This window comes from Poecilia reticulata, chromosome 23, assembly GCF_904066995.2.
Source record: "Poecilia reticulata chromosome 23, P_reticulata-male-v2, whole genome shotgun sequence".
Classification (NCBI taxonomy): Eukaryota; Metazoa; Chordata; class Actinopteri; order Cyprinodontiformes; family Poeciliidae; genus Poecilia; species Poecilia reticulata.
This window is the reverse complement of record NC_088852.1, coordinates 7,856,909-7,880,987: the sequence shown is the minus strand read 5'-3', so window position 1 is coordinate 7,880,987 and position 24,079 is coordinate 7,856,909. Positions and strand designations below refer to the sequence as shown.

The following is a 24,079-nucleotide window of genomic DNA, read 5'->3' as shown; positions in this document are numbered from 1 at the left end:
AGGAGACATAACGTGAGACTTGTTGGCCATCAAGTTAAATTTTAGTTCCAGATGTTTCCTATGTCTGCTTAATGGTTATTTTAAGATTTTTTTACGTAGCTTGAATACCCCAGCAATGTCTTGTATCACTGAACCATTTTTTCACCGTTTTAAGGTGCGCGGCAGCCACACGTGTTATCCGACTAACTTGTTATAAAGTACCCTTTGCTCTTCTTCCTCCCTCCATCCGTCTCACCTGTGCATCTGAGAATTGAATTTCTTGAGCGATACCCCCGGCCACAGTTTCCTTGAACTCTTTGTTCCATAATTTAATACTTGCTGCCTGTCTATGCCTTTCCCTGCAATGAATGTTGTGGCGCTGGCCGTCACGCTGCCTCATCTGGAGGAAGTGACCTTGGTCGCTGGCTGTTTTGTTGTCACGATAACAGGAAGCAGAGGAGAAAAGAACACATCCGGGTTTATGAATATAGAGAGATTGCCTGTTTTTCTTTCCCCTTCTGTCATGACTTAAAAAGTTGCAGAACCAAGACGAAGCAAAAGTTGTTGTTTTTTTATTTCTATTGTCATCTTCTATTGGGCCTTTAGGGTTAGGCTCCAACCTATCAGAGAAGCACAATCAACATCATTATCCTCTGGGGTCCCACCATTCAGCTGTTTTTTCTTTTTTGTTTCTGGTTATTTCCATCAAAACACATTCTTTGGGACACATGTAGCCTAAATTCATCCAAATATTTGAAACCTCTACAGGGAATGAATAAGAAAGGAGCTTTAAAGAATGTGGGAGCTTGGGGTGGTTTCTAATTAAATTGATGCCTTGAACTAATTTATTTTCACCCTAAGGTCTCTTTTATGCGAGACAGCCAAAGCAGAGCAGCAACGGGCACATCTGCGCTTCCTCGTTTCTTTATACGCATGAGAGAAGAAGCTATATAGGCAATATACAAAGAGGACTGCCGTGCTATATTCCTGCAAGTCAGCTACTGCTGCTTCTGTGTTCAAAAGCTTGTCTCAGTTTTGTGAAATAAGAGGCCGGCATTACAGCCGGGAAAAGAACCAGTGAACACGTCCAACCAATAAACCCGCATACATAAAAAAAACATCAAAACAATTAATAAATAAATAAAGTTGTAATAAAGTGGAATGACACGCTCACCAACATTTCTTAAGTGGTTTTGTTGTTATTGACAGACTAAAGACGTATTCTGTATTGAGACAGTATTCTCACTTATTGCTCAGGTTTGATTTTGACACATTGTGCACATAAACGGTCTCTAAAACTTTTTGAGCTCTTGAGGAGCTTCTTTCTGTACACTCTGAACTTCAGTTCTCCCCACAGGATTTCATTTGGATCCAAGTCAAGTTATTGACTGGGCCGGCCTCGCCTTTATATATGTATTTTCCTCTGAAATAGCTTGAGCTTCCTTGGCTGTGTGTCTAATCAATGTTCATCTCAAGATTCTTCTTCATCTTCAGCTTCTTTTCAAGAATTTCTCAGTTACTTTCTCAGTTTATTCTTCGTACAATATCGTCCTATGTTCAAAGGCAGCCTCACGCCGTTATGTTCCCACCTCCAAACATTGGAGTTTACAGTTTCTGGGATGATTCGCAATGACATTCATCCTTCTCCAGTCTACAGTGACATCAAAAATGTTACATTTTTGGTCTCGTATGATCAGACTTTTCCCCTCCCAGTGCATTATTGAGTATGGAAAATGTTTTGCAGAAATCTTGTGAGTATTTGGTTTAAGGCGATTATGTCCTTTCTACTTCGGCATTTGGCCAAAACATTTGTGCATCTTCATGTTTTTAATGCGTATTCCTCATGCAAATCGAATTTAACATATGTTCATTAGACCTTTTTTGTGTTATGTGTGGATTACTCTGGCTGCTACTGATGTCTGATGGAAATTTCTCACCAAATAGCCCTGTAGGAAAAACACATTACTGAGAAAAGCATGTGTTGAAAACTTAATTTGACTGCTGTGTCGCACGGAAGATTTCTACAGAGTCACAAAGTTGCTTTTGTACTTTTTCAAATGATTAAGCATATATAAACACATAAAAAAATGAATAACATTGAAACATTCAGTAACAGAATTTATTAAGTGAAACACAACACACAGATTACAGACAGATTGATTTCTTAAAGCCTTTATTTCTGGTGATTATGATGATTTTCTGCTTGCAGTAAATAAAGACACAATGTTTGAGTTTAGAATATTAAAAAAAATATATACATACCTGCTAAAATGTAATCTCTAAAAGGTCATTTTTATCTGATAAACAAGGCTGATTGGAATGCATATTCTAATATTGAAAGTGACTGTATATCTTGGAGTCCACAATCAGCCATCCTTTTACTTTTGAGTATAAAAAAATGGTAATTTTGTCCCCTTTTACACACACACACAGGCACACACACACAGCTATGGAAGGAAGTATATTCAAAGAAGACTGTGAAGACTGCACACATAAAAGCCAGTGTGTTAGTCAGGAGTATGAGTCAGCCAGGCAGAGCGGTTGTATAAGGTATTATGTGGCGCTAAAGGACAATCAGGTTCAGAAAGAAAGTCTTTAATGATGCCACTGTGATAAGTTATCACTGCTTGAGGCTTGTTTCAGATTTTGTCAGCCTACAGGGTTTAAAAGAAATTGCCACAGCGCCTGCTATGTTCGCCATTATGAATATTTTTAAAAGCTTCCCTAATACAATATAATAAAACCTTCCTTTGGGTATATTCCAACCCAGCCAGTCTTCTTACTGAATTGAATTTCTGAACATGTTTTATCACATTATTATATAAAGCAAGGTGAATAATGACTTCCATCATTTCTGAGAATTGCTTCACTTGTCCTTGCAGACACAGCAACAGAAGGCCACAGTATTTTCTGAGATATGCAGCTATAACGCCTATCCGGCAACAATATTCTCCGCAGTTATTTTGGTGAAAAATCTCTGGAATGAATCCCCTCGTCTTACATGTTCAACCTTTTTCAAAGGAAAAACGACCAGTTTGTGGTGCTCTTTCTCTCAGCCTTAGCACAGATCTTTTACCTTTGTAGATCAATCCTGCGCTCTGGTTACAAGCAGCTCTTGAGATTTCAGATAACAAAGATTTAGAATACAGTGGCAAATCTCTCCGAAAGATGCGATTGCATTTCTGTTTCCCTCCTTTTGCTCCTTTCTCCCACCGTCTTTAATGGTTCACCGTCTTATTAGTTTCCATCATCTCTGAGGCCCCTGAGTGCCCAAAGCTCCAATCTGCGGCCCGGTCAATAGCTCAACTCACTTCTGAATATGGAGCGATAAAATGTCCCCAGTGTGTAGGCGAATGTATGAGACAGAATCAGCCAAGACAAAAGACGGAGCATAATGTTATGGGATAAATATCCATTCCCTTCATGTAGCTGACCCTCTATCTAAATTGCCCAGAGCTCCGACGACGGATAAAATAAGATGGCTTCTCTGGACAGCAGGGGGTGCTCATGAGAACCAGAAGCTCCAAGCAGTCACAACATCTGTCTGCCCACATGACTGCACATGTTGTCCTGACCTTTATGCTTATGGCCATTTACCCGTGATTTCATCCCATGTCCCCCATCCAATTAGTCAACTTTAATCTCATAGTTAAGCTGTAAAGAAGTAAATGATGGCAGTTTTAGAAAAAAAAAAAGAAAGGAAAAAAACACACACATACACAGTCTGCAACTTTATCCAGCCTCACAGTGCAACAGAGGGAGCCAGAATCCAGAATTGGGGCCATTAGGAGGTAACACGAAGGGCAAAGAGACAGCCTAAAACCAGATATCGGTTGAGACGAAGAATTTGTTTCATACAGGGCAGTGAGTCTTAAGGATCAAATGAGAAGATACTCTAAGAGGATAGATTCCTTATCTGGCTTTATTCCTCCATGCTGCTGTAGTCTTTCATTGTTATTTTTACCAACTCACCTTAAAACCAAGGGCCCAGCATAATGGATCTTTTTGTTCTGCATTTATTGCAAGCAAAACTCCCCCCCAAAAAAACAAAACATGTGGTCCATGCAAGGGACTCTGTCAAACTAGGGACCGTGCAATCAGTGTAGCTAAATTTTCACCCTGGGTTGCCTCTTGTATGTTTATTTATTTATTTATTTTTTAAATTGTTGCCCCTTCTTGTTCTTGATTTGATCATACCATAAATTACTGTGTAGTTTATATATAAGCTAATCTTTAGTTAATTCAGTGCTTAAAACATTGCCTTCCTAAGATAAAATTATTCTGTTGATTAAAAATGAATGCTGCAGACAATTTTTTTTTGTAACCGCTGATCCAATAAAAGCACCAGTTTTGAATGTATGACATAGTGGAGCAGCAAGTTGTCTACATGTGTCAGTGTAGTCAGGTGTACAAAGACCATATCGTATGAGATTAACTTACTAAGTCAAGGCGACATCAGGCAGGGCACATCAGTGAAATAAGAACCTGTATTTGTATGACCTTCAGCCATTTGGATTATGTGTATAGATGTAGGAGGTGTGAGAGTCTCTGGAGAATGTGTGTGTATGAATTTGTCACCTGGAGGTGCAAAGTTGTTAGATTGGGGAGAAGGGCAGAGGCCCTGTACACTCAGCGAACAAGAGCAGCGCAGGACAGGTAATCTCAGCTCCCAAAGCCCATAGCAGCTCCAGACAGGTGGACAGACACTTGGCTCCCCCACAAAATAGTCATATGCCAGGGACAGTGGTAGGTTCGCAGCAAAGCACAGGAGCTGCAGAGCCCAGGCAAAACAGGAACGAGAAGAAACATAGAGCACTGAAACCCCTGACCTATACTTGCTAAAGCTCCCCTCAGGGCCGGCCAAAGCAGAAGTCGGGTCACCCTGGCTGCCAGATGGTCTTCAAAGTCCCTAACAGCAAGACAAACCTGGGCTGAAGAGGGGAAGCTTCCCCCAGAGCACCCAGGATTCGTCTGGTCTCACTTGGACCAAAGTGCTTGTTTTACATAACTACTAACATGCCGAACTACTACTGGAATCCTTTCACAAAAGTACAAAAATAAATGTCGACCATTGTTTTCAATAATCAGCTTTGTCAAAACACAACAATGATGTTATTTAACACAAGGTTTTTTTTTTTAACAAGGTTTAATAAAGCGACTCCAATTCCTAAAAAAATTGTGTGTCCCCTGCACAATTCCTTTGTGTGGGAATTGTGCTTCGGCACAATTCCCATTTTTTGAAATTGTTTTGGCCTTGCATGCGCTTGAAGACCATGTGTGTCAAACCAAGTACTTTTTATGCGTCACCTTCAAGATAACGATTGTGTGCGCTTAAATATTTAATCAATTAAATCAAAGCGGTTTTTTATCTTCAGTCAAATGACATCAATGTGAAAAGATTATCAATATTATTTAACTTTAAGAAGTACTCATCGAATGATGAGTCAGCCATTTGCTCGCGTTTTATCAATACATTCTGCCATAACCCTTTGAGGACATTCTCGATCTTGATATGGGCCTAAAGATAATGAGTTTAATAACCTTGGTGTAGACAAATCAATGTTCAGCGTTTTAAAATGATAAAACCCTAGCCCCACTATGTGCATGTCTTTTTTTAATGTATCAGTTTCCATGGCATTGTTACAGCACAACATAGGGGCCTGATTTACTTAATCACTTGGTTTTTGTTTGGGTGGAAATATCTCCTGAAATAATGTACATGAGGAATATTTTTTAAATTTAAATTTATCTTAACTCATTCTTATCAATGCTTTGTTCTCTTCCATATCTAACTAGTTCGAAGACGGTAGGAGAGCAAGAAACCCATTCACTAAAACAGGCACTGGGAGTAACAGTATGAAAAAGAAATGTTTTGCTTATGTGGTGACCTTAAGGGACACAGTCTTTTCCCATTTCTCCCTCTGAAGGGACGTTAGGTGTCCCACGTGTTGGCGACATTGTCAAGTTGAGAGTGGATCACTGCGTTCTGCCCTCGTCCTCCCCTTGCGGCTCGCTGACAGCCTCTTGACGGCCCATCAGCAAGGAAATGGGTGGAGAGGAGGCGCTGGTGCAGGGGGAAGAGGACATGCAAAAGTGCTGATGAGGCTTTCTGCCGCACTGTCGCCTCACTCAGCGTAATGAGAGATGTGGATGACAGGGATGAAAGCGAGTGGAAGTTAAAAAACAGGTTGGGGGGTTAGTGTTGGATTGGGACGAAATGGAAGGAAAAGTGAGATTGATACAAGAGCGCGTTCCAGCTCTACTAAGGTGTCACTTTAAATGGAGTACTCTGTTCTGTTAAAACCGACATTTTGTCCTTTTTCTTTACATTATAATTAATGACTAACCTGCACACCACTGAATGCCGATGAAAGGAAAGAAAAGAGAACGAGGGGGGACAGCTTCTGTTCCAACTGTCATGCTTTGGAGCGGCGTGAATTAATTATCTTGACTTCAAAAGCGCACGTGTTTATTTATTTGGTTTGAAACTGGAAATTTTGCGTCACACTGTGCCATCTCATGCTGTAGCATAGTTTTTAAATCAAAATGAGCTAAATGTAAAGCTCTTTGGTAAACATATCAAGTCTGACTCCATGTACAGCCCATTGGAAAAATCATCTTACCCTTATTTATTTTATTTTTTTTAAATGTCATGTCATCTGACCTTTATGGAAGAAAGGTAGAGAATCTAACATTAGAGCCCACCAGCCATATAGCAGTAGACTGGTGAATAGACTTGACTACAAGAGTAATCCTGGCTGTTAAAGGCTGCAGAAATTTGAGAATGGGTCTGTACATTACAGTTACTGAATTATTGTTCAAGCTACAGAGATATGATTTAATTCACAGATTTTTTAAAAAGTTAGAATAAAATCAAGCTGAAAGTTAGTTTTTGTAACTTCTTTTGGAAAACTTTAATTTTGACCCTTTATTGTAAAAGATAGTGTACTGAAACTCTAATCTATAATTAAAATGCTGAAGCGCGACTGTAGGAGTACGGCGAGCTCATTTCAAGATCGACCTCTCCCATTTTGACTTTACCAAAAGGCCTGCTTATTTTCAGACAGTCTATCACCTTTACAGAGGACCATTGTCAGAGAAAAAGATTAAACATGAACCAGCACAGACAGATTCTGCAAGATGTAACTGAAATCTTTCCAGTTCTTCTTATCACTCTGGTGATAGGATAGCAGCCGAACACGTGCCGCAGTCTCAATGGAAACACAACTCGAGCCATCATCGTCAGACGTTTTTTCTTTTTTCTTTTTTTTGCCAATGGAAAAACAAAATGAAACCTTTTCCTTTTTTATTTTTATTTCCCCTTGAAACCAATTTCACCGATGAGGGGAGACTGATTTGCAATATACGAGCTTGTCTGTTTGTCTGAGAACAGTGACAGATAATGGAGAACGTGCTACAGGGTGAAAAATGGCTCTTTTGTTGGGCCATGCCTTTCCTGGTTCAGCGCCATTTTTACAATAAATATTCCCCTCACTACTTCTTTTTTTTCTTCTTTTGTGGCTTGAAGCAGTGGTGACAAAATAGGTTTATGGGGAAGGAAATAAATAACTTTACTGTGAAGGTTCCCATATAATCTGGGAACTGTCTTCTTTAGAAAAATAGACAGCATTAGGTGTTTGCTGGAAGAGTTTAAAATGATCTATGTACTTATTTTGGCCTACGTGGTGTAGAGGGGTACCATCTCTTATGATATTCCAAAATGGAAACTTGGGAGTCTGAGGTGGCGATCTACCAGTGCCAAGCAAGATTTCAAATATGTGACATCAGCTTTAATTGTCTGAGTTTTGTTATCTGCAAAAATATAGTGTACTTACCTGTCATATTTGCGTATTTGTCTCATATCCCCTTTATGGGTTTACAACCTCAACATCTCTGCTGTGCTTGACTCAATTAAGTTTCCGGCTGAGCTTTTTTTGAGCATGTTTTTTTTTTTTTAGTGCATTGTCCCTACTTCCCCTGCAATGCACTTGCAGTGTGTTTTAAATCAGATTACATTGTGCTGTATAAAAGGCCTTTAAGTCAACAAATCACATTAGTTTCTGTTGCTAAAAGCTTTTGAAATATGATTGACGTTCACTTGAAAAAAATTACGGAAACCAAAGGTGTGAATAGACTTTCTGGCAAGTGGATAAAAGCACAATTACAAAAACTAAACTAAAAAAAACAACAACAAAAAAACTGCTTTTTGGCTGACACACAAAGAATTTGAGAACTGGCAAGCATATAATTTAAGATAGCTAAAGCAAAAATTAGCATTTTATCTTTAGATTTTGTGTTGGCTAAAATGAAAGTTTTAACTCATTCCCTCTTAACTCCTGAATTAAAAAAAAAGTCCCAGTTTAATACCTTACCTGACTCCTGTGTGTGATGAGAGGTCCAGCTGCCACCGGATTAGTCCAGTGCTATTTCTTTTTAATCAGCCAAGGTATCCAGGTCATCTGCATGTTGTATTCATTCAATCTTTTCATCCATTTCCCTCCCACTCTGTGTTTGATTAGAAGAGGACTCAGAGATAAAGAGAAGTAGGGTTTTGATCTGAAATGTTATGAATGACCAGAAAGCTTCCACATCATAAAGGCCCTTTAATGTAATCTCAGAAGTATCAAACTTGGTGTTCTGTTTTGCTTGAAAGAAGCAAACTCAGACTCTAATTTGTATATGACAAAACTGCCTAAGTGTGTGGTAAATATGAAGACAGTCAAATAAGAGGGGGGGAAAAACACTTATTTCCCCCTGATGGACCTACATAATAAGCAATTAGTTTTCAAAAATTATCCAGGGCTGGGGGAGCAACTCAATTGTTTGTTACTCTCTCAGAAGCAGCTGCATGTTTTCTCTAGGCATTATTGCTCTCAAACACACACTGAGCTATCGGCTTCTTCGCCAGGCATCCATAAAAATCTGGCTTTGCTGTGTCATTAAAGAATAGACTTGGGATTCTGATGTGTAGCCAGACATGAGTAAGGAGTTGAAACGCAAACATCAGAAAATGACAGGGACAGTGAACATGGATACGTTTGATTTTTGAAATGTGTTTTCTCCTCAGACGAGTTTTAAAAAGTAAGGATTTCACTCTGCCAAAACCTAATAAAATGACTTTTTTAAAGGAGGATTTTAAAAGAAACCTGTTCTTTTGTAGTTTGGCAAAATTATTCATCAGAATGGGGCCAAGACCAAAGCTGATATCTTCCATCTTAAAACAACTTTGCTTTCAAATGCTCGTTTGAGTTTGTGCGAATGGTAGCTTTTATGTGTCTGATTTGCATTAGATCATTATTCACCTTAAAACCGACAGTTATTTACAAAGAATATTGGTCTTTGGTCTGTTTCAAAATATGCTCCATCAGAAGCATTTATCACAAAATGCAAAACGGCAAAGTAATTAACAAATACAAAAATAATTGATTGCTACAGGCCTGAACAGCTTAATATTTTTCACTTTAAGTAGTGATTCTGCATGAATATAATTATTACATTCTGTTTTGCAATATGCGTCTTATATTCAACGTTACCATAAAGGACCAGGGTCTTAATCATTGGTGTATGGGATTGTAAGTTAGGATGGCAAATGGCAACCTCATAAGTCAACAAAAAAGGAAATGATTAGAAACCGAAACCTAAACACCCCAAGGATCATAATAGGAGAGTCCCAAACAAAGCAAAAAACGAGATCAACGTCAGGAGACAGGCGGTGATGGTTATAGAGGTCTAAAGACTGGTGGTCTTTAGACCTCTAGCTTACCCAGCCCTGGATAAGGTAGAGGAACCCTGGAGGTCGACAGGATCAGGAAACAGAAACAATCCCATTTGGACAGTTCCTCAGATAACTTGGGAACCGGTGCTGAAGGCGCGTCTGCCTGAACAACCTTGTTGGAGAACTCAGGAGCAGAAGGTGGGTTCACCTGGGTAACCCTCCTTGAAGAACTCATAATGGGAACAAGAAGTGGTTCGAGCCAGAAACCCTTACCAAAGAACTCAGGAATAGGAACAAGAGGTTGATTGTTCTCAAACCCCTTGTTGAACTTGGTAACAGGGACATGAAGCAGGATGTCCTTGACCCCCTCAGAGGACCTGGGATCAGGAAGACGAGGCTAAATTTGAGCGACCAAAGATGGATAGAAAAAAAATCAGCGGTGCAGGCAACAAAGATGGGCAGAGGATAATGGGGAGGATTACATCTTTTTCTTTGAAAATCAGTGTATTCATTGGTGTTTCCTCTTTCACATCTTATAACTGGCTAGTCTTGAAACCTTATGTCATTAATACACCACAATGCACAACTCACATGTCAGCCACTACAGCTCTGCAAATACCTAACTGGCAATTCAGAAGTGTAACAGCGATATGTTTACATCAAGGGTGTCCAATCCCAGTTGTCAAGGTCAAGCTGTTTCAAATGCTTTATTGTCTTCTGCAGGTAATCAGACTCTGAAAGAAGATGATGATCCATTCATATGATTCAGGTGTCTAAAAGTGAAATATTTTAAAAGGGGCTCCTAGCACTTATGCTTTGTCTAAGAGAGACTCAAGAAGTACTGTACAAGAACATACTTCTGGATGTAAGACTTGACACCTAACACCAGATTTACAGATGATTTTCTTTTACCTTAAATGATGTACCTCATTGAGTCTCCTTGAGCTCCTTTTTATGACTCTTGAGCCTTGAATTGTGTCTGTTTACAACTGCAGAGTGCTAACAATTGCTCTCTAGTGCAGTCTCAGCTGCTTCTCTCTCACTTTCCATTTTACCCACAACCTGGGGCAATGGCTTTTGAAGAGATTCTATTTGAGACCGTGCATTGAATATTTCACCAGCCCAACCTGTTGTCTTAGTTTGTGTTGTGTTGCTGCTCGCAAGAGGTTTCATTGGGAGTGCAAGGGAATTGCCTGTGGTTGTGCTAGGCCACGCATATCTTCCATGCTTTACTACTTCTCTGAACTCATTCTGGTTGATTAAGTTGATTTAATTTTAAAAATTAAAATAATCTCAGTGTGATTCAGAATGCAAAGAGTGACTTTCTGTTTTACGTGACATGCTCCATTTAGCATAGGTCTTGGTCATCTTTATGACTTCTGCTCAGTATGTATGGATTTCATTTAAAGATTGAGTATTATGTGCTTTGCCTTGTATTGTCCATCTCTGTTCCTCGTTACCTCCTTCTTGCTACACAGTTCTATTTTTGAGCCATGCCCTCCAACCCTATCGGGCACACTATTGATCAGGCTCTGTATAATCAATCCATCACCTTAAGATCGATCACAAGATGCAAGCAGAAAAAAAAAAGGATGGCGCCAACCCATACATCACTGCATGTCTACTCGAGATGAATTTTTATGGGTGAGATCAAGTCATCTTCACATTGTATAATTATGATTTGTTTTATCTACCATCCATTTTTACAATTAAGGCTGAGCTGCAGCACAACAAATTTGTGTTGAACTAAACTGCCTTTAGCATGGGTTAAGGATTGCAGAAGTCTGGAGACTGCTTTTCTACTGCTGAGAAAGGGGAATGGGGGGAAGCTATCATGATTTAAACATGTAATAGCTATATTTGCTTTAAAACGTCTATCAGCCATGGTATGCAGCTGTTTCTTTAAGAGGTGGTATCTGAGATACTCAATGTATGCTATTGTTAGCTGTAAAACAAGGCGCTTCTTTTAGGGCCTTTTGCTACCAAGAGATGTATAAATGAGGGGCTGATGTATTTGATTTGACGCCTTATTGAAAGAGAGAGGGGAAAAAGGTTTTTATCGGGCAACTCAAAAGCTTGTTCAAGCTTCCTACATCTAATATGAATGCACACAGCTGGATGATATTATATGAAAACACTCCCATTAGCACCACAAGCTCTGAACAGTGAAATCCTCTACATTTTATTCACTCAGACAGTAAATAAATATACTCACAGACTACAGTTCTTTGCAAATTGTTGAATTTGATAAAACCCAAAAGAATACCAAATAAACATTTTATTTCTCCAACTTTTACATGTTCTATGTGTACAGCATCAATACCCTGGGTTGAGGCCTCCAACTTCATGGTGTGCTTGGTTTATTATTCTTTTTTCAACTGGAGATCAGAAATTCTGACTTCCCAGTTCAAATAGAATGCAGCATATGTTACCAGATAGCTGTAAGGCTGTGTGTATCACAGCAGTCTTGCTATGTTTTATCCACTGAAGCTTAATCATTCATGCTGTGTTTGTAGGAAGTCATTTTAACATCTTCAAAATCAATGTAAGGGTTTACATTCTCTAGAGTACAAATAAAGACAGCTTTTTATTAGTGCTAACTGTGATAATCGCTATTTTAAGGTGTTAAGAGCTTCCTACAAAGTGAACTCTAGTTGTATTGTTTTAATATAAGACAGCTTTTAAGCTACATTTTTCTCTTATTTTTGCCTCTATTAAATATGATTTTGTCAAAGCTCTACAATATAGATGTTATTCTCAGAACATGTTAACCCAGCTACATCACAGACCTTTATTGATAACAAACTTGGATATAAATAATAAGGTTGATTTTTCAGAGTCATTATAGAACTTAGATTGGAAACCAGCCACAAAAATAATCAGTGCGCCTTTAGTCCAGTCTAATTATTATTAGGTTTATCACAAATTTTCTAAATGATTCTTCTTTAAAGGTGACTCTGGTACTTTTGGTGCTTTCAGGGATACGGTTGTCATAGAACTAATGCCGACGTTGACGTTTCTTTTTGCCACCTGTCCAGGAGGTGGAATTTTAAATGTGACCGGTGGAGAACATCTCTATCATTTATAGATGATTCCCCTGGTTTGCAAAGGTGTAGGTCAGATTTGGAATAAGTCTAATGAAGATAAAACGATGCTAATCAGTTCCTGAAGAGGGAAAATGACTACACTTGATTTGGTGATCAAGTAAGATGGTGCTCGCCTTTGCATTTAGTTACTTAATGCTGACTGTGCATGTTCTAGTATATTTATTGTAAGGAAACACTTTTTAAATGAAGTGTAAACTGCAAGATACCTGCTCTTAGTTTAAGAGCAGGTATCTTGCTGTGCTTGTCATGAATTTTTCAGTAGAAAAAGCTTTGAAACAATAAGTACAACACTTTTTGTGGGGTTTCAGTACTGCTTAAATTTTCTGCACGGCACCAAGTAGTGTTTTTCCTGCTTACAGGCATGGTAATGGGGTAGGGCAATGCTTTCTTTGTAAATACACACCTATGCTTACATCATAGGGAAAAAAAAAATCTTATGTATGCAGAGCCTCTGCTCTTCATGCTGCCCTTATGTTCCGCCTGATGAACTGATTAATTCTCTGTGAGTAGTGTGAGAAACACTTCTGGGAGGCAAAGAGTGAAAGGAAATTCAAGTGACATGAACTGAATTTTGCTTGGTAGTAAGGACTCACTTTGCTAGGCAGACAATAGATGCAAACACTTGCTTCCTACAGTTAAATTTCATGTAAACTGTTCGGCCATTTTGGGAGAATATGAAGTTATTGTCTTGGATTGAGCAAGATGAAACTGAAATAACGGGTGGCTTCTTTTGGGATCTCATTTGCAACGACTTGTGCTGATGTGGTTTTACTCGCATAATGCCCTCTACAGCAGCTTCCTGGCTGTAGTCCACCAGAGGCAAGACCTTTTCAACCCTTCTGGTCACAGAGTCCGATTGCTCATCTCATTCAGTGTGTTCCACTGTGGTGATGACGCAGCGAAAACGATGAAGGTTAATGAAAGCCAAAGTAGTCTGCAGTGACTTGGATCACCTGGAAATATAATCAGCACGGCTTCCTTATAAAAATCATTAAGTGGTGCTTGAGTTTATTGCAGTCACCTGTGTTCACTCTACAGCAGATGTTTGGTGGCTATACATGAGCAGAGTGTACTGAAATAAAACCGTGGGCTTTGTTTGGTGCGTAAAAAGAAAAATGAACCACCATGGCAGTACCATCTGTTCATATTTCAATACTTTTGAACCAGTTGTTACAAATTAGGGAAGCTGAACTTATTAAATGAGTGCAACTAGTGGAAAACAAGCAGGATATTTGTTTTACTTAAAGCAGTCTTTTTGAAAACTAAAACACCGACAGCAGTCCATTGAAATTGAACCAATCATATTCTAGGAATAAATGTTTTCTCAATAGGGTTCAGGTCACACCAGTTTTTCAGCCCATGAAGCACTGTAACACCAAGGTTACCAGCTTTTGGTACTTTTGGCAGTGAGGGCAGGTGCAAATTCCTGCTGAAAAATTAACTCACCATTCCGTTAATCTTGTCAGGAGACGCAAGCATGATGTGCTCAAAGATTTCTGCGTAGATTATGCAAAGTCTGAGTAATAATAACACATAGTTGATTAACACCAGCAGATGACATGTCTCTTCAAGTCATCAATGGCTGTAGACACTTACATCTTTCTTTGGAACCAAGAAAATTGGTTTCCAGATATTGAAAGAGGACGTTGGGTCACCATTGTCCGGTTCTTTTTCTTCTCTTGAAGCAAGCGTGAACTCACTTTGCTTCCCAAATCCACGTGCACCTTGTTCTACCATAAATTCTCTTTTATGGATTCATTTGGATTCAAGAAATCAGTGTTAACTTCTTGTAACAACTAACTGGACTACAGTGATAATTACCTTGTTGGCATGTCAACATGAATAACAATCAGCATTTAATCTCAGTCTTCCCCTTTAATATTGCTACATCTAGGAGATAAGATTATGCGAAGTTCCTGTTACGTCCTTTGTCCTTCAGCTACCAATCTAACTTTATCTCACAAAATCTATTATGATTGTTTGCCTGGATTAATTCACTCTATTTAATATTTGCCTAGCATTACAGACATCAATGTCTGTTCTCCTACCGGTAGATGGCATAACCACGAAGAGATAAACTAAAGTCCTTGGTATGCCACCTGCATATTAGTAGCCATAACAGAGATAGCAGGGGATGTTGGACTCCGTAATTGTATTCTGGATGGAAAGTGTGGAGGCCACTGGTCTCATCCATCTTGAGCAGTGATGTATGAAAAAATGAGAGGAAGAGAGATAGAGAGAGAGACGGGCAGGACCCAGGGGTTGTCTTCACGTCGTCAGTCACGTTGACACCTGGAACTGCTCAATCTCCTTACCTGGGGGATAAAGGAATATCGGGAAGACTGCATGTGTGTGCAGGAGATTAGAAAGGGAGAAGGATAGGAAGCTTGACAAAATGGATGAGAAGGATGAGTATGACCGACAGGGGATAGTGAAGCTGCCATTGAAAAGTTGAGGATGCACACATGACTGTGTGTGTGTGCGCACATATATATATATATATATATATATATATATATATATATATATATATATATATATATATATATATATATATATATATACATGAATGCATACACAGCACTATCAGTCACTGCATTCAATAGGTTTGTCTATTTTGGAGTAAATGTTCATTTTAAGGGCTTTATCAGGATCCTACTATAATCCATCTGCATGCATTATAATCTGTCATATTACAGCTTGCCAGAGAAGGCGCCTCTGAAAAATGCAGGAAAGGCTACATTTAAACTACACGAAAGCACGCAAACACTGGAAGCAGAGGCAGCCGGCTATAACGAGCACTTTCCTCCTAAAAGATGCATTTTCTTTCCCGGGCATGTCTATTTTTGCAGCGGAAAAGCGCTCACCTGGAATTGGATATGAACAATGTAGTTCTGTGATCCAACAACTTAATTTTTGAAGTAGCAGACAGAGCTTTAAGCTCATGAATATATGCTCCTCATACCAGCATACTGAGAAATTCAATGAAGATTTTTACATTGGGATTTTACATAGCCTCCTGAGAGTCTGATGAGACTATCAGGAGAATTTTTTTTCTATGTACAATTTTATGTCCAGTGACTACAGTCTTGTCATTTTATGTAATTACTATCATAATTAATGTCTTTCACAATGTAAACCAAAAATTAAAGGTTTAAAACATTTTAGGGATATCTCTCATCTTGTAAAACATATAGGCCTGAACAAAACCTAAATAGAAGCCGAGTGCTGATTTTTGATTGATTTTGTTTTGGTCCAAAAATAAGTACTTCAGTTTTGTTTCTGCTTAGCTGAAGAAGGTTATTGCACACTCATACATTGATTTGTTGTATGGGTCCACAGTGACCTGGTGATGTTAGACATTTTAATTAAAACTACCAAATAAACTGTTTAATTTGTAATGTGTACAGTTTCTTTTTTGTTTACCATTTATTATTTATCAGACTTCATAGGGTTAAAAAAATTTTTGATACTGGAGATAAAAAAAAACAGTGTAGCAGGCAAGATAAACAGCAAAAATATTGGTGATGGCTACAAGCTAGATGCTAACAAAAAAAGTGAGCTAATTCAAAAGAAAGCATTTAAATTATTTTTTTTATGTTTTTTTGCCAGTACAACCACATCAAGATTACACATGCATGAAAATGGCTATATTAACCCTTGTGCGTGCGAGGACTGAGGCAAATGATACAAGTTTTACGTGTGTGGGGTCGGTTTAACCCTTTGTAAACACAAGGGTTAAGATTAGTCATACCTAGATCGCATTGCTTTACGGAGATTATATGTTATGAACCATTTCCTTTATTTATAAAAAGTGAAAATTATGAGTTTTCATATACTGTGCTCTTCCACAAGTGTGTAAAGTCTTGTAAGCCGGTGTCGATGCAACTCTTCTTACAACTAAAGAGAAGGTTTACATATTCTATAAATTTACATTTAAACCTGCCTTATAGTCCTTTAGTCATATGCTGCATTAACCCCTGTTGTATCTATAACGCAACAGATTTTAAAAAAGAAGTGGTGATCCGGAATCATTCTAGAAATAACCATTCACACCATTTCAACACAAAATACTTCCCTTCACAAAAACACAGAGGTACCGATTTTCACATAAACAAGCACAAAATTCCTAAAAAACAAACAAACAAAAAAAAAACTTTGTATAAGCTGCATGACTGTCCCCTGTGTCCGTGTGTGTGGGCTTGTGTCACTAGTGGCTGTCAACTACTTTGTTTTTTTGTTTTTTGTTTTTTCCCACATTTTCTAATCTGAAGATTTTATTGTAATAAATATTAACTTGCTACTTTTAGTGCTTTTCTGCTCTGTGGTTTTATTAGCTGTTCTGTGCTTTATATTCTAGCTGATTTTCACTGTCTGTCAGTGTCTAGACAGACGAGGAAAACACTCGTAGCAGAACAGTTGTAGACAGATGAGCTGGCCCTGCACACAGTTGGTAGCCAAGTGAGGGATCAAACACACAAACAAAGGTCACCTTACCTCTAAACCCAGGCAGCCTGGAGAAGAAGTCAGAGCTCACCACGGATGCAGCAGCAACCTCACTCTGCGTTTTCTCCTCCTCTCTGCAGCGATGAACTTTCCCCGGACTCATCTGTGGGGCAGGAAGGGAAGGGAGGTGAGGGGGAGCCGCAGAGTGAGGACCAGTCACAACCAGAACCAGAACCGCCACAGCCACAACAGCAGGAGCAAAAGCCTGAACCCCAGACTCTGCCATCACAGCCCCAGCCTGAGCCAGAACCCCAGGCTGAACCTCAGCCACAGTTGGACGTTGAACCCCAATCCGAACCTGAACCTGAGCCTTCACCAGAGCCCGATCCTCAGCCCCAAGACGAGTCCGTGACCGATACCGCGCCACAGGACCCTCCTGAAGCCCCGCCGCCTTGCCGTGAGGAGAAGATGGCGGTTGAGGCAGAGAATCACAAATCAGAGGAGGTTGCTGAGGCAAAGACAAGACATGAAAGAGATGAGGTGCAAGGTGAGAGCGGCGAAGGCAAGCCAACGCAAGGGGAAGAGGATGAGGAAGAGGGAGGAGCAAAAGGAGGCGGTGCAGGCAGAAGGGCCAGTCTACATCACACAGCCTCACCCCTGAGGGTGCAGCGCAACGGGGCCGGCTCACACTCCGCCTCCTCTGACTATGAGCTCTCGCTTGACCTCAAAAACAAGCAGGTACGGTTGTCCTGGGGATGGGGGGATATGTTGGTATGTTTTGGGGCGCGGGGAGGGGGTGGATAGATTGTGTTGGCTTGTGTCCGCTTTACTTTTTGTGGTCAAACTCCGTGGTGTGGCTCAGTTTCTGAATGATAACCAGGGCATTTAGGTGACACATTTGATTTGCTTTAATAAGATATTTGTCTCTGTTTGTTTGAGTTCTTCTGGTTATTGTGGATAATTAAAACGGGTTTTAAGGATGTTTACCCACTATCATAACATTATCATTGTCATCCCATCATTTCACCAACATCTTCACTTGATATTGTGACGCTAAGCTTGAAATCTCTGTCTGAAAATTTTTAAAAAGTGTAACAGTTTGGTTTTACTGACTTAAGTCAGTTATAACATTTAAGGCATTTTTAATAGTTTCTTTTAAACAATTGTGTTTGTACAGTGACTTCCATGTTCACAGGTCTGTCTTGTAATCATGTTTTTCACCAGGGGAACAGAAATCATCCACATCACATAATCATCACCATTAAACATTTACCATCCATTTCCATCATCATTCCTCTCAACAACATTCTTCAGCCCATGGATTTTTGAGCAGGTAAGGATTTTTGTCCAGTTGGCATGGCCCAAAAATTTTCTGTTGGGTTTTGCAAATATTTTCTTTACTGATTTTACTGACCAAAAATGTTTCCTTCAAATCCCTTTCAGTCTCTTCCATTTGCTACGGAATATATTTCAAAACACACTCAATAGCATCTCACTGAGAGTCATTTTTGAAGCTTTGCTGATTTTCATGTTTTTGTTTTACTGTGGCATCAATATGATTCGAGTGATTTAGGAACAGACATCAACCCCTACTGAGTTCTAGCCTGAGTAAAATCGATACCATTTACATCCAGTAGAATAACACTATGTTCTGTCAGCATTACGTGGTCTGGATTAGTTTTGTGTAGCATTTAAATAATTCACTCACCATTGAGTCTCAGGATGCTGCTGTCCCTCCTTTCTGTTTTTCTTGGCAACAGTATAGTTTGACCCTGCCAGATTTTCTGCAAATCAACCTCAATGCAGTGTTCCCAGATGGAATGAATTCGGTTGAGTAAGCTACACTTATGCCTTGACAATCCGTCAGATGAAACGCACAAAACTTCATCACTTTGTTTTTAAATACATCTGGCTCAACACGTACAACTACAGTCTTGTATATATATATTAAAAAAGTCATTGCTTCCACTGATGGAAATGGATTCGTTTGCTGAAGTATTAGCTAACATTAGCATGCACATTTTCTGTTTGTTGTGTGTAGAGAAAACCTACAGGAAAATAAGTTGTTTTGGTTGGTTTAATGACTCTTCTGTTATGCTGTTCCTTGCACTGAGGAGGTCTGAACAGACGGATGTAGAGCTCCATGAGAAAATGCTGTAGAGTTTCTTCAGTCAGGGTTATATCAAGAAAATAACCTGTAAGTCTTACGAGATGGGCGCACGGAAATAGGCTGTGATTGTATAAAAATAAATTGATGATATCACACGCAGTAGAGGACAAGAAATACTAGGAGTTGAATTTAATACAATGACTCCAATACCAATAATTCCTCTTGCTCTGTCCCTTCTGCCCATATATATTGGATTGGCCCCAATCTAAATATGTAAATTTGGGTTGGAGCATCACTATTTTTTTCTGCTTAGTTTCCCAGTTTTACTTTTAAAAGTAAAAAAAATAAAATAAAATAGTTGGAAACAAGTGTTTCTAATCCCCTAAACATATTTCAGTGTGACAAATGTGTATTTTTCATATCGTATGCCTTGATGGTTAGAGTTCCTCCAATGACAATCACAAGATTCACTTCTCCAAATGGAGCTGCCACTGAAACTTGTAGGATGGACGTGTGAAGGACGGTTTGTCAACACCCCCCCGTCGTCTGTATTCACTCTGTTTTGACTGGATTTCCTCCCTCATCACTCCCTTAATCGAGGCTCAAAGTTCTTTTAACCTCAAGTCACCTCCCCCCCTTTGCTCTTTTAATCTCAAATCTGAGAGTCCCTCTTTTCTACTATCTCCCTGTCAACGAGGCTTGAGATACACGATCGCCTGGATTGATCTTCTGTCCACACAGGTGGGGGTGTAGGGACTTGATGGATCTCTGGATCAATGTCAAAGTAATTGGATCTGCTGGGCGATACCTTTATTGCCATGGAAGAACCTGGTGATGGATTGTTTAAGCCACTTAAATCTGAGCATTAAAGCCTGTGAAACATGTGGCACCTTTCTAAACTGAATGTATTTTAAATGTGTAGATTTTCATTTAGATGCCGTGTTTTCCCTTTGCTGTTCACTTACCACGTGCATACAAGTATGTCTAATTGAAATTTTTGCTCTTAAATGTAGTTTCCACAAACATAATTTGAATTGTAATCTAACGTAGCCAGATATACAAAACACGCAGCTTTACATTTTGCAAATGTACTCAAGCAAAACTGTGATAACATTTGTGTCACTAAAATTTCACTCCAGTTATTTTTATAGTAAGTAATGATTCTGGCAACATGTAGGAATGAGAAGCCAACAACACCAATCAAGTGGTTAGAATGCAGTTCAACTAATATTAAATTGGAAATATCTACATCAAGTTGCTTCTTTAATATAAATTGCAAGTGTTTCTTATGGATCACTTTAGACCTCATCTTACTTTTCCGTTTCACTTAAATTCAGGAAAATGTAAATGAAAAACATACATTTCAAACATGTTTCAAGACTATCTCCCAGTTCATCTAATTCAGTTATCCTGCTTACCACAAATGCACCAACAAAACATCTGCTGATAACATATGATCTTTTCCATTGTCATCCTTATTTTGCGCTACAGTCAGCATTCCTTAAATCCCATTATATACTCATAATCATGTCATTAATCATGCAAATGTTTCTATGCTGTAAAAACAGCTTGCATGAGCTGGAAAGCTAATAATCCTTCCTTTGCATTTTGATTTTTTTTTGTGTCTTTTTTTGGAGCATGTGGGATCTAATGGTGTGTTGTCTTCCTTGCAACAGATTGTCTACCTCAACATAACGTGAATGCTTCCATAAAAAGCAGATATATTTAGGTGTTGTACAAGACATTTTGGAGAAGGTTATTTTACAGGGACATTTTTTTCATTATAGTTTGTAACTCATTATGTCATGTTTTGTGGTAAAGATAGCTTACAGACTCGTGTCCTTTACTTTAGATATGTATATTTATTGACTTTTCATATAATTTGCTGATATGTTCTCAATTATTCGCATTCATGCCCCTTAACTTTGAGGAAAATGTCTAATGCAAACCCAACCTGCGTGCTATTATTGTTTCGACACCTTTTTCGTTTCTCATTCGGAGGGGAACCGGAGGTCATTATGATCTGATCTGTCTGTCAAGATTGATTTAGAAACAGCAGAGGAACAGAGCACTGCCATTCCCTCAAATGACTGTGCTACCAAAATAATCTTTCTCCCCATCACAGCTTAGTGAAGTAATCACAAGTAGAGCTGACAGGGGGCTAATAGGGTGAATTTTTAACAGTGCCAATCTTGGTGCTGTCATCTGTCTCACAGCCCCTTTTTTGTATATGTGACCTTCTTTTTGACACACTTGTTTTCATGTGTCTTGTGCTCTTTTCATCTGTCCATTTGCTTCTATGACCTTTTCTTTCTCCACACTCTGCCGCTCACAAATAGGAAGAGATAAAATTCTTTTTTTTTTTTTTTTTTTTTTTTTTTTGATGACACGAGTCAATTAATTGATAAAAGTTTCCTGAAACATTTGTGGTAGTATTTGTAATTTGTAAGAAAAATGGCCCTTCTGCACACCAAGTGGGAGTCTCAAAAAATATTTTAAACGTGAGGAAATAAAGAATGAGTAAGAATATAGAATAAGTCCTGATGTATCCATTAAGTATCTGTTCTGCTTTCGATGCAGTTCGATTCCTAATGGTTTGTGTATACTGTATTGAGATTGATGGTGTTCTGATGTAACAGTAGAGGATACATTACTTGAATCATTTTCATCACATTATATGGTCAACTGACTGAAAATTAAATTTCATGGCTCCATTAAGAGCCTCAAGTAATCAAAATATTATTAGCCAAATGAATCCTAATGTAAGTGATGCCGTCAGATTTACTTTAGGATTCGAAAGCCTGCATGCCAAGGTGAGTGAAGCATCTGCATGGCGTCACATTAGATCACGTAGTTTTATTGAGTTAGTGCCGTAAAATTTGAGCTCCAGTTGCTTCAGTTCTGTAGCAGTGGTGCATATGTACAGTATACCAGACAGATTTTAGGGGGAAAAACCCCCAATTATGATAGAAAAAATAAAGTTTAAGCAACTCTGACAAGATATCTTTGAATGACCAGAGAAAAAGAATTGGACCTGTTTTATATACGTATATAAAAAATTGTCAAAAGTTTGTAGTTCTTAAACATTTCAAGGGTTGTCTTTTCCCACATGCCATGCCTTTGGAATTTTGGTTATACTTGCATGGAGATGAATACATATGCAAATTAGAAGAGGACTTAACTTAGTAACTCATGATTTTTAGGTTGTTTTCTTATGTAAAAGCTAACACTTATGTTTCATTGATATCTGTTTGGGACTGCCACAAGCAGGCACCCAATATCAGTTTAAAAGTTTTAACTTTTTGCCGTCAAGTTTTAAATATTTACATCAAAATACTTAAGAAGATAGAGTTCATCCCTCAAAAGGCTAATTGACTCTCGTTCAGAATGTTAAATAATGTTAGCTAAACAAGATAAAGAGAATGTAGTACAAGCAGCTGTGTTTAGTGTGAAACTCCTACATTGCTGGATAAAAATGCAAAAAAAATTTTTGCGTTGACCTCTCAGTCAACAAAGCTACAATTTGAGTTCTACCGCTGCCTAAATGTCACTTCAGTACTGTTTGTGTTAGCATGATATCAGATTTGATGCACCTTCCTCTCCAACTGTAATGTCTTTGTTCTTCTTAGTTGTCATGATTCTGTTTGAATGACCAAGAGTATCAGTTTCACCCTTGAGTAAAGAAAGCAACATGGACCAAATGCTTCCCAGCCCAGATTAAAATGAAAGCTAAGCAAATAAGATCAACTGCCACATCCAATAAAATACGACACAACTAATCTCTGGACTCAAGGACACCTCCACAGCTGATGTTAGGCAGAATTGGTTTGGATAAGGGACACTTCTCCAAACACTAAGGTCATGATTATTATGACAACGCACATTTCATAAAGTGTCTAACGGAGAATTTAGTTGGAGATAAAGTGCACCCAGTACAAAGCAGTTTCAGTTAAAAAGTGATAAATATTCACACTGAGTTTGACCAGACATGGCAGATACAGTAGAGCGGTAGGCCTGTGTCCTTTTCAGAAAGTACCTTAATATTCTCCGTACGTTTCACTTTGCTTGCAAAGCCTCTGTAGAGAAATGGAAATGGGCTAGATGAGATGGATTTTCAGTGTCATTTACTTTTTCTAAAAAGCTTTACATGTGATTTCTGTTCTTCCAATGACGACGCCAGAAGCGGCATCTTGTTGAGCTGGCCACTTATCAGAAATTGCTAACTCAGGGGCCATTATAGTCTATCGGTGATTTTTAATGGAAGTCTGCCCATGTTGGTGTGGTGACTTAGTCCTGCACTTAAGTAAAAGAAGATCAAAGTTACAAGTTGAGTTGACAGGAGGGTTGTTTTATGTGCACCAAACTAATCCTCGTTTATACCCATGATTGTGATACCACAGCAAAGTTGAATTCTTGCAAGAAGTGAGAGAATAGAATGAATTTCTAGTTTCTTAAGCCGACTCCCATTTTTCTGTAAATAGAGATTTCCAATTAGAAATACTGATAACGTGTACTTCGTCAACTTTCAATTCAAATCTGCCAAGGCTGAAATCTCCTCTGCACTTTTGTCCAAAACTAGAAATCATATTCGTTTAGCACTGAATGAAAAGAATCTCAGAGTGACTTGTGAAGATAAGCACTTATTTACTCTTCAAAAGATGCCAATAGACTCACTGTTTTGGGAATTTTAAAGAGGTTTCATCTAGTGTTTGAGAAGCTGCC

General features: G+C 38.7%; 1 protein-coding gene across 5 annotated transcripts in view; it reads left to right on the top strand.

The window, feature by feature from the left end:
- Nucleotides 1–24,079, top strand: part of iqsec3a (IQ motif and Sec7 domain ArfGEF 3a) — a 90,099-nt gene that overhangs the window by 28,734 nt on the left and 37,286 nt on the right. For 3 of the 5 annotated variants that reach the window (XM_008400649.3, XM_008400653.3, XM_008400651.3), the window contains exon 3: nucleotides 17,388–17,985. The exons of 1 other annotated variant lie outside the window; for it this stretch is intronic. In XM_008400649.3, coding sequence (XP_008398871.2) covers nucleotides 17,388–17,985 — 598 coding nt within the window. Of the gene's footprint in view, nucleotides 1–17,387; nucleotides 17,986–18,471; nucleotides 18,581–24,079 lie in introns of those variants that run through there. One more of the 5 variants, XM_081603825.1, reaches the window with a different exon arrangement.